The 17819-nt window shown below is 42.8% G+C and overlaps 1 protein-coding gene across 5 annotated transcripts in view; it reads left to right on the top strand.

Moving 5' to 3' along the window:
* The window catches only part of LOC126471447 (muscle calcium channel subunit alpha-1-like), an 876499-nt gene that overhangs the window by 284222 nt on the left and 574458 nt on the right, over nt 1–17819 (top strand). For all 5 annotated transcript variants that reach the window (XM_050099633.1, XM_050099629.1, XM_050099632.1 and 2 more), the window contains exon 3: nt 2555–2660. In XM_050099633.1, coding sequence (XP_049955590.1) covers nt 2555–2660 — 106 coding nt within the window. The remainder of the gene's footprint in view (nt 1–2554; nt 2661–17819) is intronic.

Here is a 17819-nt window from a genome sequence, read left to right as displayed (position 1 = left end):
ACTTCTTACTAAATTTGCATTGCGAGACACCTACTGATTTATCTGAAGCTGCCTCATAAACACAGGACAACTTTTCTCCAGCTGCACATGGGCTCTGTTTCGTGACTGGTGTATATTCGCCAATTCTTAATTTCTCCTCAGTTTCCTTTAACTTAATTCGTTCATTTTGCTGCTCCCGCCGTTATCTTAAATGAGCTGCAGTGAAACAAGCAACGCAAACATATTCTGGCTAATCACGTCGGACTGGTAGCGCAACCTGTTGTGTGGTGCAGCAGGCTGAAGGGGTCCTGTGAAGCTTGCCGGGCTTGCGGAAACCCAAGTTAGCCTGCTTTACCCACTGGGCTTAATTACACATGCACTCTTTATGTCACCGTTGCGACAGCTTGGGCTGCTTCAATGGTTGCGGCAGACATGGGCAGGCAGGCCGGAAGAAGAATTTGTATACCTCTGGTTAACAGTGATGTGGACGCCTGTAAAGACAATGATCCGAACTTGAACGTATTGGACATGGTGAATCTCAAGTAGTCCATTTTTTTCTTCTTAATGTTTTGTACTCCTTCATCGAAGAGGAGAATAATGCAAACTGGAAAAAGTTTGTAGTCTTTGTTACATTTTTTATTATCTACGAGTACATCTGCTTGCTACCGCGACACATTGCGGCCCACATCATGGAGCACACACACGGCTTGTTTAAGCTACACATATAGTACTTTTTGCAAGTATTCAGATTGTTACTAAATTTTTTTTTGTATTTCTTACTTAATTCTTTGTTTCTAAAATACCTTTTATGTTTAATACGCTGAGCTAACTGTGTGTTTTAAACATAACTTCTTTAGACAATAAAGTCGAAGCTGATAGTGACGTGTGTCTTGTTTCACACGGGTGTATAACTGCTCATACAAAAAATTGTTTGGGGAATTCGAAACGTATGTGCTGCAGTTGCGCATACCGTTTGCCGACAGCTAAATATTTCGCTCTCTCAAGTTTACCCAGTCACTTTAGGGAAATTTACATACCAAGTAAAAATAAGAAAAACTGACTTTTATTCTCGGTTACTCTAATTTACCCCACATCAGAAATCAGTTCATTCCTACTTAGACCAAATACCTATTTTATTCTCAAAATATAATACATGCTTTATACGAGCATTTAGATATTATCCTAGCTTTGGATGAGAGCAGGTATGTTCTGTGTAATAAGTCAAATGAATGGAAGCATTATATTAAAATGACTGTCACCTACAGCTGAATTTGGACTAAAATCTCGTCAAACATTCGATGAAAAATGAAGAACGTGATGCGAATTTAATGAAGATGAATCTTTCAGAAAGACTGAGGTTCAAGTAGGATAGTGGAAACCAAAAATGTTGCCGTATGGAACACTTCTTTACAGATAATCAAGCATCACATAAATGCCCTTAAATGTAATCTAATAAGGTTTGTAAACATTTTCATAAACGTTATGAGCGTTCATGACTTACAAGAAGCAAGTCATACAGGCTTAAGTTTATTAAAGAAACGTTATTGTTCATTGGCCTAAGCTGCGTTTATTTGGCATTGTGATTAGGACGTAATGATAGAACTTCACATTTCCTGTGCAGTGTCTGTGTAAGTGTTCACTACAGATTACTCTCTTTTTAATGTCTAAAGATTTCATTCCTTATTTGCGCCTAACTGCGATTAAAAATAATTACATAAATATTCAAAAATCTGTACTGTATTTGGAAATTATGACATGTGTAGGTCCTATAAATGGATCTCATAAAATACGTCAGTGTGGTGTGGACAGTACAGTACTAGTCAATGGGAGAGTGGGTGATCTATAATATTGGACAGTGTGCTTATTTATAATTTTCATAGTTCGTTAAAATGCACAACACGCACAACCTTGAGTGGATAAACTGCATAATATCATGAAAGCTGGATTTAATTCTTACTACTGCACTCTCTCTTGCTGGTGAATATTTTCTGTTGGTCTCCAGTAAGAAAGCCTCATGGACATAAATAAATGTGGTCTGTAAGGCAAAAAAGAGGAGTAAATTATTTAATACTCGGCAAACCAAATCACTGAATCATAAAGAAATTTCTATATCTTTAAAACAGCTTTTCTCACTTTGAACTTCCATAAACACACTGTTTCAGATACAGATAGTGCTCCATAATTGTTTAACATCTATAGTGATAAAGTTTGCTTAAATAAGAGTATTATATTATTAATTCTTCTAGTGTTCCTACGTTACTAATTCCTATTTAGTCTCTGCAATTATTCTTAATCTAGTGAAGCTATGCTTTGAATTTCCTAACAAGAAAATTAATCTGAATTTCTTACTGGTAATAGACACCTAGTAATGGAGCAACAGACACAGCTTAGAATTATTATTAACCATCTTGTATCAAGAAATTGTTTATCTGAATTAATCAATAGTAAATGTGTTCACAATGTCTAAGTTCATTTGAATGTTGTCATCAATTAAAAATGTTTAGACTCAAGAAATTTCTATCTAGAACTACTTGTCTTGTCTGCAGTAAGTTACTTTCTTTAACTTCGTACACAGACCTTTTGAGTACCTGATATTACTGACCATCTTTGCAAACTGTGTTGCCTTGGCTGTGTACACTCCTTATCCCAATGGTGATTCCAATAATACAAACCTTTATTTGGTAAGTACATGAATATATTACATTATTACTGCTATTTTAAAGAGCACTTTATTTATGTAAACAAAGTGCATGATTTTTTTCGATAAATGGTTGTCATAGGATCCTAAATGAAATTGGATAAACTGTTTAGCAATATTTCATATAAGTTGGAAGTATACAGTTTCATATGCACTGTCCATTTAATGATGACAGACGAGTTTTGAACTGACACTTGCTATGTTGACATTTAATTGTGTCCACTAAATTATTTTTACGCTCTTTATTCCTCCTCCTTTTGAGTATATGGATTATCAAAAGAGCAGCTGCCTAACATATTACTCAGTGTGATATTTGAAGTGAAATATTGGTGTTTGTGAATGCAGTTTGCTGAACATCTACATCGATATGCGTAATCTGTAAATCACATTCGAGTGCCTGGCAGAGGGTTCATCGAACCACCTTCACAATTCTGTATTATTCCAGTCTCGTACAGCTTGCGGAAAGAATGAACACCTATATATTTCCGTACGAGCTCAGATTTCCCTTATTTTCGCATGGTGATGGTTTCTCCCTATGTAGGTCGGTGTCAACAAAATATTTTCGCATTCGGAGGAGAAAGTTGGTGCTCGTAATTTCGTGAGAACATTGCTCTGCAACGAAAAACGCCTTTGTTTTAATGATGTCTATCCCAAATCCTGTATCATTTCAGACACTCTCTCCCCTATTTCGCGATAATACAAAACGTGCTGCCCTTCTTTGAACTTTTTCGATGTACTCTGTCAATCCTATCTGGTAAGCCTCCCACACTGCGCAGCAGTATTCTGAAAGAGGACGGATAAGCGTGGTGTTGGCAGTCCCCTTAGTTGATCTGTTACGTTTTGTAAGTGTCCTACCAATGAAACGCAGTCTTTGGTAAGCCTTCCCCACAACGTTTTTTATTTGTTTCTTCCCATTTAAGTTATTCGTAATTGTAATTTCTAGGTATTTAGTTGAATGTATGGCCTTTAGATTTGACTGATTTATCGTGTAACTCAAGTTTAACGGATTCCTTTTAGCACTCATATGGATCTCACACTTTCCGTTATTTAGGGTCAATTACCAATTTTCGCACCTAATAGATATCTTTTCTAGATCTTTTTGTGATTTGTCTTGATTTTCTGATGACTTTACAAGTTGATAAATGACAGTGTAATTTGCAGACAACCTGAAACGGCTACTCAGATTGTCTTCCTAATCGTTTTTATAGATAAGGAACAGCAAAGAACCTATAACACTACCTTGGGGAACACCAGAAATCACTTCTATTTTACTCGATGTTTTTCCGTCAGTTACTACGAACTGTGACTCCTCTGACAGGAAATCACGAATCCAGTCACATAACTGAGGCGATATTCCATAAGCATGCAGTTTCATTACAAACCGTTTGTGTGGTACCGTGTCAAAAGCCTTCCAGAAATACGGAATCAATTTGAAATCCCTTGTCAATAGCACTCAACACTTCTTGAGAGTAAAGAGCTAGTTGCGTTTCACAAGGACGATGTTTTTAAAATCCGTGTTGACTGTGTGTCAGTAGACCGTTTTCTTCGAGGTAATTCATAATGTTCGAACACAATATATATTCCAAAATGCTTATGCATACCGACGTTAATGATAAGGGCCTGTAATTCAGTGGATTACTCCTTCTACCTTTCCTGAATACTAGTGTGACCTGTGCAACTTCCCAGTCTTTGGGTACGGATCTTTCATCGAGCGAACGGTTGTATATGAGCGTAAAGTATACAGCCACTGCGTCAGCATACTCTGAAAGGAACGTAACTGGTATTAATTAAATTTTCTATATCTTACCTGTTGTATAGGGAAACATAGAGGGAAGTTTCGTATCAGCCCACACTCCGCTGCAGAGTGAAAATCTCATTCTGAAAACATCCCCCAGTCTGTGGCTAAGCCATGTCTCCGCAGTATACTTCCTCCCAGGAGTGCTAGTTCTGCACGGTTCGCAGGAGAGCTTCTGTGAAGTTTGGAAGGTAGGAGACTAGGTAGTGGTAGAAGTAAAGCTGTGAGGACGGCGCGTGAGTCGTGCTTGGGTACTCAGTCGGTTTAGCCGGCAGGGTAGCTCAGCGTGTTCGGTCAGAGGGTTAACTACCTGAGCGAATAGATCAAGGAGAAACCAAAACGGATGCCGTCGGATGTCCGCTTCAAAGACAACGAACAATACAGAACAAAATCAGAAAAAAAAGACGGTAGAGTTTTGTGTATGTGAACAAGGCGCGTTTTCAGTAAGTAATGCAACACATTTTTCCTCGGCCAATTTCGGTTGAAAAAATGCGGAATTTATGGTGGGACGTCGTAGAATAACCACGCTTCAGACCCCATAGCTTCATGAAGTTCCGACAGGTGGCGGCGCTATACGCGGCCTTCAAAATTGAGTCTGTAACCGAGATGTGTTCGAACCAAAGAGCTGCCACTGAGTTTCTTTCGGCGGAAAACCAGAGCGTCACAGATACTCATAGGCGCTTGCAGAATGTCTACGGAGACCTGGTGGCGAACAAAAGCACGGTAAGTCGTTGGGCGAGACACGTGTCTTCGCCATTGCAAGGTCGCGTAAACCTGTCAGATCTCCGGCGTGCACGCCAGCCGCACACAGCTGTGAAATCGAAGAAATGACTTCAGCATTTTCGTCACCACAAAAACGAACTTCTCCTCCTCCATGACTACATCAGACCTCACACAAGTTTGCGCACCCGAGAGGAGCTCACAAAACTTCATTTGACTGTTCTTCCTCATCCACCGTACAGCCTGGATCTCGTACCTTCCTACTTCCATCTGTTTGGCCCAATAAAGGACGCACTCCGCGGGGAGCAGTACGCGGATGGTGGGAAGTTTATTGACGCAGCGAGACGTTGGCTCCGTCGTCGACCAGTAGATTGGTGCCATGCTGGCATTCAGGCCCTCTATCTGATTTGTCCGAACACTCCACATCGACTTCCCTGTTTTTAAATTTCTGCCAACGTCAGTGACGTAGCAGTTGTAGTGCCAAAATAGCGTGGTGAAGCTAAACGTTGCAGTTTGTGTTGGTAGCGCGGAGCGCCGATTACGTTAATATTTACCCTCACACGTCTCCGCCCAACGCAAAAACAAAACAAAACCAAACCAAACCAATCTTCTCTTTTAGATTTTTTCCATCATTTTCAGCAACTATTTTTGAAGTATACTGATACGGAAGAATAGCACACTAATTTCGTTAAAAATGGCTTTTTAATGCAACTGTTGTGTATTTCTTCACATCGGAAGTCTTGTTATTCCATTCAAACCGCCATCCCCCACCACATACACTTGCTTCACACAGTCAGAGAGGAGGACTGGACGTGATGAAAGCTCATAAAGCAATAAGACTGCTTCACATAGTGAAAGTAAAATTATGTTCTTCAACAATTGCAAAAGAACAACTCAAAATATTTACCGAAAATTGTGAAGAAAATGTAATATAAAATAAAAATATCGGCGCTCGATATTGCCATTTTTAATCGATATATCTGGGGAAAAATATCGACTAAATATGTCTATATACTTGGAAAAAATATTGATACATTGATATATCGATATTTTAACAACTGTCCTTGCGCACACCCTCGTGGCGACAGAGCGAGTAGGTGGACTCGTCGACCGTTTACTGCACTCAGTAGTGCTGAAAACAGAGAAATGGAGGCTCCATAAGAGGAGCATAGGCGTGAAGTGCGTTTCTTCGCAGCGGAAGGAGTAATGAAAATTCGTCAAAGAGTGACACAAGTGTAAGGAGAGCACTGCATGTCGATTGCAGGGGTGAAAGTTTTGACCGATGGCCGACGATCTGGAACGCCACAGCACATTACCGAACCATTGTCTACATGTAGATGCCCTCATTATTCAAGATCGGCCAGTTACGGTAGCGGCCATTGCTGCAGAGGTAGGGTTGAGCGCCGGCTGTGTTGCGGAGCGGTTCTAGGCGCGTCAGTCTGAAACCGCGCGGCCACTACGGTCGCAGGTTCGAATCCTGCCTCGGGCATGGATGTATGTGATGTCCTTAGGTTAGTTAGGTTTAAGTATTTCTAAGTTCTAGGGGACTGATGACCTCAGAAGTCCCATAGTGCTCAGAGCCATTTTTGTAGGGTTGGGTGTCGGAAGTGTTCACGCCATCATTAAAAGTAGATCGAAATTTCGCAAAGCGTGAGCACAGTAGGTACCTGAGCCGCCAGCTAGCTAGGAAGCATGTCGAATGGGACGCCGTTGAACTTCCACAGCCTTATGCGAAGGAAGGGAATTAGTTACTGTCACGAATGGTAATTGGAGACGAGAAACGGTGTCGCCACTTCGAACCGGAACCGTGTCCAAACGACAGAGCTTCCAGTGGAAGCATGAAGGGTCGCCGCCTCCAAAAATGCACTACCTCACTTTGCTCTAAATCTGAAGCGTCTGTTCCACAGTTTCCAGCACGACTGATTGTATTGGAGCGTCCACATGTGCACGTGGTCACTGCGTCGTCGCGTGGGTGTGCGCACATTCCCCTGTAGCAGCGAGTTTGGGATCACAATGCTCTTGTAGGGATCACACCTTCTTCTATAGGCATAGTATTACGACCCGGCTCGTTTCTTGGGAACGCACCTTATCTACTAAATAGATCGGTTGTACAAACGCTAAAAGCCGGCCGGTGTGGCCGTGCGGTTCTAGGTGCTTCAGTCTGGAACCGCGTGACCGCTACGGTCGCAGGTTCGAATCCTGCCTCGGGTATGGGTGTGTGTGATGTTCTTAGGTTAGTTAGGCTTCAGTAGTTCTAAGTTCTAGGGGAGTGATGACCTCAGAAGTTAAGTCCCATAGTGCTCAGAGCCATTTGAGCCAAACGCTAAAAAAAAAAAAAAAAAAAAAAAGTTTCTTCCGCTTATCCAGAACTTAATGTATATTGCAGCGGTCTTAATGAAATTCACAACGTCCTCCACAGCCCAGTTGTGCCAGCGCTCTTCCTGTGAATGTAGCGCTGTTGTCCTAAGTATACCGGGCAGTTCAGAAAGTGTTTCATGAATAGTAGAGTAAGGACAGTTTAATAACAGCGAGTGTCATCGATGACGACATCAATGAGTCATGGGGTATCCCCACTCCGCATCCTTCTGGCAGAGGCCAATTGTCCCAAGCATACAATGGCGGGAGATTCAAATTATGGCGGGAAATTCGAAATTTGGCAGGGAGCTCAAAAATAGCCCAAATGTGTTCTTCCTGTGGATGTACGGCTGTTGTCCTAAGTATAAATTGGCGAGAAATTTAAAAGCGCAAGATGGCGACCAGGGAATAATGGGACAAGCTGTATGACGTCGGAATCCGAGACATCGAATACTGAGACAGGCTATGCGGCGTCACAATAAAGCTTAGACCCATTGGGCTGTTTATAACCCTGTAGAATTCTGGTATGCTGCCCCAGAGCTGGGATACTGTCACTGGCTCTATGATGCCAGAATCCAGCTCAGATCTGTCGGGCAATTTATAACATTGCGGGATTCTAGGACAGTTTCTACAACGACAGGATGAGAGTTCTGGAATACTGGCACTTTGACGTCAGAGACATAGGACGTTTGTGCGTTTCCAGGCCTGACTGCTGGCCTATTTGACATTTTTTCCCCTCCAAGCTACTATTCACTGTGCTTCTCGTAACCCTACACTCAATAACTTTCCATTATTGTTCCTGTTATTAATCCAACAAGAGAAGTTTGAAGAATAATGAAAAGTATTATTGATATTGGATGTCTTAATTTAATCAAATTAATATTTATTACATTTGATAGTGATGTAATTATTATTTTGATCATTTCAGGGGATAGTTTATTAAAGTTTGCATGCGTCTTTATTCAATCAAACACTGGGGAGGGTCCTCCGCCCCCGCCACCTGCGCCGCAGGGAGCACGGCCGCTGCATGTGCGTGCATCGCGCCGGCCGCCGCTGTCGCCTCAGCGCACCGGGGCAGCCGAAATCTCACTAAGAGCTGTCGGCAAGTCCACTCCTCTCTACCTGTCTGTCGTTTAGGGATAGGTGCTCATATCTTAACAGCTTTCGTACGTCCTTCTTTATAGACAGGACGTGTGCAGTGCAGACGTCTCTTCAAATTTTAACAAAAGAGTGGTGCAAATGGCTCTGAGCACTATGGGACTTAACTGCTAAGGTCATCAGTCCCCTAGAACATAGAACTACTTAAACCTAACCCACCTAAGGACACCACACACGTCCATTCCCGAGGCAGGATTCGAACCTGCGACCGTAGCGGTCGCGCGGTTCCAGGCTGTAGCGCCTAGAACCGCCCGGCCACCCCGGCTGGCCGTAACAAAATTTGAACACTTCATGCAGTTGTCTCTTCTTGAACTGAAGGCTGCGTGGGTAGCCGCGCGGTCTGAGGCGCCCTGCCGCAGTTCGCGCAGCTCCCCCCGTCGGAGGTTCGAGTCCTCCCTCTGGCATGGCTGTGTGTGTTGTCCTTAGCGTAAGTTAGCTTCAGTTAGATTACGTAGTGTGTAAGGCAAGAGACCGATGACTTCAGCAATGTGATCCCATAGGAACTTATCACAAATTTCCCAAATTAAATTGAAGTGTAAATTGCACCCATTGTTACAGAAAGGAAACGTGCAATACGTATTTAACGGCACGTTACAAACAATTATATACACATACGAAAGGATAGAATGACTCAAAAAGAGTGACTAGAGTTTAACAAATAAATTATTTACTCGTCAAAAACAGATGGCAGATAAGAATTTTTCCTACAAAAAAGGTCCCACATATTGGACTATTTCATTTGTTTCACATAATAATACACATGGCACAGATGACAGACTTACACATTTTGGTTACACTTGTTAAGGACTATTTATTTACGCCGCCCCTCCTAGTGAACAGTAAACTAAATGCAATATGTTTTGGTATATAGACGGACGGTGAGTCGTCTTCGGTAAGGACCGCCCCCCTCCCCCCCCCCACACGCACAAGCGCGCGCGCGCGCACACACACACACACACACACACACACACACACACGTCAGCACAAATAACTCGCGTGTTTTCATGCCGAGACAGACCGATTCTCAGTTGCGATATTGCGTGTGCCTCATGTCTCCGCAGTTGAATTCTGAAGTGCTGTACCATGTGCGGACCAGGGGGCAGAGCAGCGTCAACACCGCCGCGAAGGCACTTCCAGTAGTCATCAACCGAGAGGACTATTGAAGCCGCCCGACGCACACCCGTAGCGCGTCTAACGGTTGTACAGTATGCGTGGGAGACTACAAGCTACACAGTCGGTGACCCATTCGCCTCGTCTTTCATGAGACAGATAATTACTGTTGGCAGGTTTACGCCGTAAGGATTGTCGGGCTCATAACCAGATGCGTTGAATGCGTCGGAGTGGCACCTTGTTATTTCATACAGATCCCAAACCTTCACCCAACATATTAAGCTGTCAGTATCCATATAAAGGAACTTTGGATTTGCGAAGTGCGTTTTCGCAACCTCATCATGGAACGTGTACATGTGGAATTTAGATTGGTCCAACACACTCACCTCAACATAAGCAGGTTTCGTAAAATCTACTGAAACCTCAGCCACCTCCAGAGCAACGAAATCTTTGTTGTAGATTGTGAACCGTTTAACATTTGGCCTGTCGACATAATCTGCTGCAGCAAAGCGCCCATTCCAACAGGTAACTAAGTGAATTTCGCGATGGTCTCTGACATAGTTTGTACCTTGTTTTTTCCTCCAGCATTGTCATCTGCTTGGGGTTGCAATTGGATAGACACATCCGCTCTGTTCCCTTCAAGCAGCTTCGCTGTTGGAAGGACTAAATTTGTTTAAACACCGAAAAAGGGTTCTCACGTCATGTACATTTGATAAATATTTTTACAAACTTATGAATAAAGCAGTTTTTGGCAAAACGTCAGAGAACATAGCGAAATTCACTTTAGTTGCCCGTTGGAAGGGGAGCTTTGGCGCACAGATTATATGGCCAGGCCAAATTTTGAACGGGACACAATCTTCAACAAAGATTTCGTCGTTATTGAGCTTCGTAAGGTTTTCGTAGAGTTTACAAAACCTGTTTATGTCGGTATGTGTATACTTAACCTATCCAAACTCCTCATGTACCAGTTCCATTATGACATTGCGAAAACCCACTTTCCTAATCCAAAGTTAGTTTATACGGATACCGACAGCTTCATCTACTGGGTGAACGGTTGTGATCCCTATGAAGTAATAAGGTGTCGACACAACGTATTCGACGTGTCTGGTTATCTACCCGATAATGCTTATGGCGTAACACCTATCAACAACAAAGTAATCGAACTCATGAAGGACAAGGCAAATGGGTCGCCGATTGTTGAGATATGGATGTAACCCTTAGAAGAAGGTTGTCTGGCGTGGGGCATCAATAGCCCTCTCGGTTGAAGGCTACTTGGTGGTGCTCCCCCTCTGTACATGAGAGGCACACTGCAGCTGAGAACCTAAGAAATGATCTGTCTTGGCATGACGACGAGACTTATTTGTGCCGACGGGATAGAAACCCTACTGTATGCGCACTATTAACTTGGGCGATGAAGATTGTGTGTGTGTGTGGTGTAAGCACTTTTCTGCTCACCAGTTGTGTTGTGCGTGAGTTAATCGGTTTTTCTTACGCCATTTGTGCGAGCTATATTGTTTTCTGCATACTACGTGTGTATCACATTTACTTTAGAGTTATGTTTCAAAGGAGGGGGTGGGGGTGGGGGGAGAAGAGGAGAGCTGTAAATAAATATTACCAATTGTATCTAAAAGTCTGTCAGTGGACCACGAGTATTCCAATTCTATCACATGTGATTAAAATGTCGAGTCTGTCAACTGTGCCATGTGCATTCCAAACTGTCGGAACAATTTAAAAAGTCAATCAGCTATTTGTAAACTGTGAAAGCTGTTTGAAAACGTAACGTGTGACATAAATATTTTTTTGTTTATATATTCCTAGAAATCGTAAAGATGCTTTTTTTAAATACTGTATACATGTTTTGTACCATGTTTTCAGTATATTATGTCAAAATGTGAGGCATGTCGTTTATCTATGTTGAAAACTTATGTGATAAATTGCCATACTTTTATAACTATCTGCAATTTATTTTCATCGTATTGTTTTGTTTTTCTGTGTTATAACGAACATATTATTACGTGAAACAAATGAAATAGCCCAATATGTGAGACAAATATTACTTGCCATCTAGTTTGACGAGCAAATAATCTATTTGTTAAACGCTAGTCATTCGTTTTCAGTCGACCTACCCTGTCATATGTATATACAGGGTGTTACAAAAAGGTACGGCCAAACTTTCAGGAAACATTCCTCACGCACAAATAAAGAAAAGATGTTACGTGGACATGTGTCCGGAAACGCTTAATTTCCATGTTAGAGCTCATTTTAGTTTCGTCAGTATGTACTGTACTTCCTCGATTCACCGCCAGTTGGCCCAGTTGAAGGAAGGTAATGTTGCAATTGTGCAATCACGTCATCAACACAGATTTTCTGGGAATGTTTGGCCAGGCATTGTTGGTGATGTCTTGATTGGGCCCCATGTTCTTCCACCTACGCTCAATGGAGCACGTTATCATGATTTCATACGGGATACTCTACCTCTGCTGCTAGAACATGTGCCTTTACAAGTACGACACAACATGTGGTTCATGCACGATGGAGCTCCTACACATTTCAGTCGAAGTGTTCGTACGCTTGTGGCCGAGCGGTTCTAGGCGCTACAGTCTGGAACCACGCGGCCACTGCGGTCGCAGGTTCGAATCCTGCCTCGGGCATGGATGTGTGTGATGTCCTTAGGTTAGTTAGGTTTAAGTAGTTCTAAGTTCTAGGGGACTGATGGCCTCAGCAGTTAAGTCCCATAGTGCTCAGAGCCATTTGAACCATTTTTTTTTGTTCGTACGCTTCTCAACAACAGGTTTGGTGACCGATGGATTGGTAGAGGCGGACCAATTCCATGGTCTCCACGCTCTCCTGACCTCAACCCTCTTGACTTTCACTTATGGGGGCATTTGAAAGCTCTTGTCTACGCAGCCCCGGTACCAAATGTAGAGACTCTTCGTGGTCGTATTGTGGACGGCTGTGATACAATACGCCTTTCTCCAGGGCTGCATCAGCGCATCAGGGATTCCATGCGACGGTGGGTGGATGCATGTATCCTCGCTAACGGAGGACATTTTGAACATTTCCTGTAACAAAGTGTTTGAAGTCACGCTGGTACGTTCTGTTGCTGTGTGTTTCCATTCCATGATTAATGTAATTTGAAGAGAAGTAATAAAATGAGCTCTAACATGGAAAGTAAGCGTTTCCGGACACATGTCCACATAAATATTTTCTTTCTTTGTGTGTGAGGAATGTTTCCTGAAAGTTTGGCCGTACCTTTTTGTAACACCCTGTATAGTTGCTTACAACGTGTAGTTACATCTGTATTACACGTGTCCTTTCCATAAGAATGGATGCGTTTACACTTCAGTTTAAGCAGAGACTGTTTCATAAAGTGTTCAAATTTTGTTTCAATGGGCAGAGACGGCTGCATCGCACGCGTCCTTTCTATGAAGAGAGATGCGTTAAAACTGTTGAAATATGACACCTATACAAAACTTTGGTTCTTTCGGGCCCGCAATGGAATATTTGTATTCTAATGACACGATTATTACGAATATCAGCCAACTAGACTGTTCTTTTAGTATTTTCATTTTATAAAAACCGTGAGTAATTTATAAAATGAAGTGCAGTGTAGCTGGCTGCTATTCGTAATAACTATATATGAACTTAACGATAACCCTGCAGAGCGAATCACAGGTGAGATGTCGGCGCTAGTGGCCCGCTGGCCGACGCGATACTCGCACGTTACACAGAGGTGCGGGTGGCGGGGGTGGAGGACCCTCTCCCAGTGTTCGATTAAATAGAGACGCACGCAAATTTACAGTTACGAAGAAATGATCGTACACCTCTGAGTGAATAGTAACCTGGAGGCAAAACCGTGTCAAGTAGACCAACAGACTGACCTCGACCTGACGTCATAGTGCCAGTGGATGCTGTCGTCATAGAACCTGTTCCAGAATTCCATACTCTTATAAAGTGTCCGACAGGTCTTAACTGAATTGTGACGCGAAAGAGCCAGTTCCAGCATTCAAAAAGTCTCATATTATGACGTCATAGAGCTTGTTCCAGTATCCCCTGATTGCCATCTTGCATTTTTTAATTTCTCACCAACTTTTACTTCGGACAGTAGCCTCTATTTCCACAGGAAACACAGCAGCGCGTTTGGGCTATTTTTAAATTCCCACCAAAAATTTTGAATTTCCTGCTAAAATTTGAATCTCTCGCCATTTTATACACAGGGTATACTAAAAATCAAATAGGAAACACCTGCACGTTACTTTGCAATGTGCGTTGGAGAGTACTTTCACCATATAACAGACATCCACGTTCCATTTGCGTGGAAAGAATGGTTGGCAGTAAAAGTCCATAGCAGCTGTCATTCCTCACTGTGGCCATTCCGCATACGCAACGTCTCTGTTGCAGCGACCGCCGCTGGTGTCGGTTTACATTTAGTATCAGCTATCTCTCTCTCTCTCTCTCTCTCTCTCTCTCTCTCTCTCTCTCTCTGTGTGTGTGTGTGTGTGTGTGTGTGTGTGTGTGTGTGTGTGTGTGTGTGTGTGTGAGTGTGAGTGAGCGAGATATTATATGGTAATTACTGTTTCCATCAATAGCGTAATCATACAGTACCGGATTTCTACCCCAATTTATGTGCAGTGGCTACAGTTACGTATGTCCACCCTGTGTACCAGTCGTCGATCAAAAATGGTTCAAATGGCTCTGAGCACTATGGGACTCAACTGCTGAGGTCATTAGTCCCCTAGAACTTAGAACTAGGTAAACCTAACTAACCTAAGGACATCACAAACATCCATGCCCGAGGCAGGATTCGAACCTGCGACCGTAGCGGTCTTGCGGTTCCAGACTGCAGCGCCTTTAAAAGCACGGCCACTTCGGCCGGCCAGTCGTCGATCCTCTGCAGGTCTCCGTGCGTAGTATAATTGATTTTTTCTCCTATTACAGGCACGCACTGATCGAATAAAACAATGTCTATATGTCTTTGTACGTGCCTCAATTTCTTTGCTCTTATTTTTTATTATAGCTACATCAGGATTACAATAGGGGTGCCATAGTGGTATCACAATCTTCGCTGAGTTCAGTTTCGAGAAATTTGCCCAATAGCATTGCGCGAGAAGTGTTTCGTCTTTTTCTGAGATTTTCTGTTACATTTTTTGAATGGGTTATACCAACGTAAAGAAATAAGAATGTTTTAGTTGGACCACTTTTTTCGCTTTGTGATAGATGGTGCTGTAACAATCACAAACATATGGCTCACAATTTTAGACGAACAGTTGGTAACAGGCAGCTTTTCTAAATTAAAATATAGTGCGTAGGTACGTTTGAACATTTTATTTCGGTTGTTCCAATGTGATACACGTACCTTTGTGAACTTATCATTTCTGAGAACGCATGCTGTTACAGCGTGATTACCTGTAAATACCAGTTTAATGCAATAAATGATCAAAATGATGATGTCCGTCAACCTCAATGCATTTGGCAATACGTGTAACGACATTCCTCTCAACAGCGAGTAGTTCGTCTTCCGTAATGTTCGCACATGCATTGACAATGCGCTGACGCATGTTGTCAGGCGTTGTCGCTGGATCACGATAGCAGATATCTTTCAACTTGTCCCCGGATTTGTTTCTGTGGGGAGTCAGATCCGGTGAACGTGCGGGCCATGGTATGGTGCTTCGACGACCAATCCACCTGTCATGAAATATGCTATTCAATACCGCTTCAACCGCACGCGAGCTATGTGCCGGACATCCATCATGTTGGAAGTACATCGCCATTCTGTCATGCAGTGAATCATCTTGTAGTAACATCGTAGAACATTACGTAGGAAATCAGCATACATTGCACCATTTAGATTACCATCGATAAAATGGAGGCCAATTATCCTTCCTCCCATAATGCCGCACCATACATTAACACGCCAAGGTCGCTGATGTTCCACTTGTCGCAGCCATCGAGGATTTTCCGTTGCCCAGTAGTGCATATTATGCCGGTTTACGTTACCGCTGTTGGTGAATGACGCTTCGTCGCTAAATAGAACGCGTGCAACAAATCTGTCATCGTCCCGTAATTTCTCTTGTGCCCAGTGGCAGAACTGTACACGACGTTCAAAGACGTCGCCATGCAATTCCTGGTGCATAGAGATATTGTTGATGTAGCATTCTCAACACCGACGTTTTTGAGATTCCCGATTCTCGCGCAGTTTGTCTGCTACTGATGTGCGGATTAGCAGCGACAGCAGCTAAAACACCTACATGGGCATCATCATTTGTTGCAGGTCGTGGTTGACGTTTCACATGTGGCTGAACACTTCCTGTTTCCTTAAATAACGTAACTATCCTGCGAACGGTGCGGACACTCGGATGATGTCGTCCAGGATACCGAGCAGCATACATAGCACACGCCCATTGGGCATTTTGATCACAATAGCCATACATCAATACGATATCGACCTTTTCTGCAATTGGTAAACGGTCCACTTTAACATGGGTAATGTATCACGAAGCAAATACCGTCCGCACAGGCGGAATGTTACGTGATACCATGTACTTACCCGTTTGTAACTATTACAGTGCCATCTATCACAAAGCGAAAAAAGTAGTCCAACTAAAACATTCATATTTCTTTACGTACTTCACAAATATGTAATAAAAAATGCGGGTTCCTATTTAAAAAAACGCAATTGATATCCGTTTGACCTATGGCAGCGCCATCTAGCGGGCTAACCATAGCGCCATCTGGTTTGCCCCTTCAAGCTAGACGAGTTTAGTACTTTGTAGTTTATTCGTTTGATGCTTATTTCGCGAGATATATGCCCGGCCACTATCACTGTTCGTCTAAAATTGTGAGCCATATGTTTGTGATTGTTACAGCACCATCTATCACAAAGCGAAAAAAGTGGTCCAACTAAAACATTCTTATTTCTTTACGTTGGTATAACCCATTCAAAAAATGTAACAGAAAATCTCAGAAAAAGACGAAACACTTCTCGCGCAATGCTATTGGGCAAATTTCTCGAAACTGAACTCAGCGAAGATTGTGATACCATTATGGCACCCCTATTGTAATCCTGATGTAGCTATAATAAAAAATAAGAGCAAAGAAATTGAGGCACGTACAAAGACATATAGACATTGTTTTATTCGATCAGTGCGTGCCTGTAATAGGAGAAAAAATCAATTATACTACGCACGGAGACCTGCAGAGGATCGACGACTGGCCGGCCGAAGTGGCCGTGCTTTTAAAGGCGCTGCAGTCTGGAACCGCAAGACCGCTACGGTCGCAGGTTCGAATCCTGCCTCGGGCATGGATGTTTGTGATGTCCTTAGGTTAGTTAGGTTTACCTAGTTCTAAGTTCTAGGGGACTAATGACCTCAGCAGTTGAGTCCCATAGTGCTCAGAGCCATTTGAACCATTTTTGATCGACGACTGGTACACAGGGTGGACATACGTAACTGTAGCCACTGCACATAAATTGGTGTAGAAATCCGGTACTGTATGATTACGCTATTGATGGAAACAGTAATTACCATATAATATCTCGCGCTCTCTCTCTCTCTCTCCCTCTCTCTCTCTCTCTCTCTCTCTCTCTCTCTCTCTCTCTCTCTCTCACACACACACACACACACACACACACACACACACACACACACACACACACACACACACACAGAGAGAGAGAGAGAGAGAGAGAGAGAGAGAGAGATAGCTGATACTAAATGTAAACCGACACCAGCGGCGGTCGCTGCAACAGAGACGTTGCGTATGCGGAATGGCCACAGTGTTACAAAAATGTACGGCCAAACTTTCAGGAAACATTCCTCACACACAAAGAAAGAAAATATGTTATGTGGACATGTGTCCGGAAACGCTTACTTTCCATGTTAGAGGTCATTTTATTACTTCTATTCAAATCACATTAATCATGGAAACACACAGCAACAGAACGTACCAGCGTGACTTCAAACACTTTGTTACAGGAAATGTTCAAAATGTCCTCCGTTAGCGAGG

Source organism: Schistocerca serialis, chromosome 3 (assembly GCF_023864345.2).
Source record: "Schistocerca serialis cubense isolate TAMUIC-IGC-003099 chromosome 3, iqSchSeri2.2, whole genome shotgun sequence".
In the NCBI taxonomy this organism is placed as follows: Eukaryota; Metazoa; Arthropoda; class Insecta; order Orthoptera; family Acrididae; genus Schistocerca; species Schistocerca serialis.
The sequence above is the reverse complement of the archived record's forward strand: the minus strand, read 5'-3'. Positions and strand labels throughout refer to the sequence as shown.